General features: G+C 33.7%; 1 protein-coding gene across 1 annotated transcript; it reads left to right on the top strand.

Annotated features, from left to right (window-relative positions):
* Positions 1 to 20: 20 nt before the first annotated feature.
* Positions 21 to 766, top strand: LOC110011519 (beta-glucosidase 6-like). The gene is made up of 3 exons (XM_020691701.1): positions 21 to 48; positions 146 to 254; positions 477 to 766. The coding sequence occupies exons 1-3, from the start codon at positions 21 to 23 to the stop codon at positions 736 to 738; spliced, it is 399 nt and encodes a 132-aa protein (XP_020547360.1). The 3' UTR covers positions 739 to 766.
* Positions 767 to 973: the final 207 nt, after the last annotated feature.

The raw sequence follows: 973 nt of genomic DNA, 5'->3' as shown, positions 1-973 counted from the left end.
AGGATAAATATAAAGAAGACATGCCTCCTCTATACATTACTGAAAATGGTAGTATTTTAGTTAATTATATGGATCATTTTGTAGTTCAAGGGTTATAATTATGAGATTTCTTACAAATGTTCCCAACCGTTTGGTATATATATAGGGGTTGCTGATAACAATGACGTCAAGCTCACAGCCAAACAGGCTTGCGTCGACAAAACAAGGGTTCAGTATCATCAGGAACATCTTGCCTATCTTCTACTAGCAATAAGGTACAGTCTTAAGACAAACCAATTATTTCTCGTCCTCATTTGATTGTCACCGTATATGTATCACATATAATATACATTAGTTCATTAAATTTTGCTAATAACAACTTTTACAAAATAATAGCCACTATTGAGATTGTAAATTCATTACTGTGATGAAATTAAAAATTTTCAGTGATATTATTAAAATTGCGCTTTCTTCGTCGATCTTCTCTTCTTTTGTAGGAAATTGAAGTTTGATGTAAGGGGTTATTTTGCTTGGTCATATTGTGATAATTTCGAGTGGACCGCCGGATACAAATCAAGATTTGGTATAATCTACACTGACTATGTCAATAACTTGACACGATACATGAAAAGTTCAGCTTTCTGGTTTGCCAAGTTTTTAAAGCCCAGCTTGCCGACGTCACCAACTTCAGATAAGAGACAAGATGAAAGGGGTCGGAAGTGTGAATCTAGGAAAAGGAAAGCTCCAGAGAATGTTTGAAGATGTGGAATGATGCATTAAGTACTTTTGCTTTGGATTCGATGACTGAATAAAATGGAATGGAAGCGTTGTTGCGCATCTATACCTGTAATGCTGTTATTTTTATGTGTCATTTGTATGGACTATGTGTTGTTTCTCTTGCTACTTATTTTCTTTATCGGAACAATTGAATAAAAATTTACGCTCAAATTGTTTTTTTGAGTGCTTCCTTTTAATTTACTCTTGCTTTTAATTT

This window comes from Sesamum indicum, unplaced genomic scaffold, assembly GCF_000512975.1.
Source record: "Sesamum indicum cultivar Zhongzhi No. 13 unplaced genomic scaffold, S_indicum_v1.0 C01249, whole genome shotgun sequence".
NCBI lineage: Eukaryota > Viridiplantae > Streptophyta > Magnoliopsida > Lamiales > Pedaliaceae > Sesamum > Sesamum indicum.
This window is presented reverse-complemented; position numbering and strand designations above follow the sequence as displayed.

What these genes read in the sequence shown, in the direction of transcription:
- LOC110011519 (XM_020691701.1), top strand. Translation starts at nt 21, where the DNA reads ATGCCTCCTCTATACATTACTGAAAATG. An exon ending in TCTATACATTACTGAAAATG is followed by an intron (nt 49 to 145) that starts GTAGTATTTTAG and finishes GTATATATATAG; the next exon opens with GGGTTGCTGATAACAATGAC. An exon ending in TATCTTCTACTAGCAATAAG is followed by an intron (nt 255 to 476) that starts GTACAGTCTTAA and finishes CTTCTTTTGTAG; the next exon opens with GAAATTGAAGTTTGATGTAA.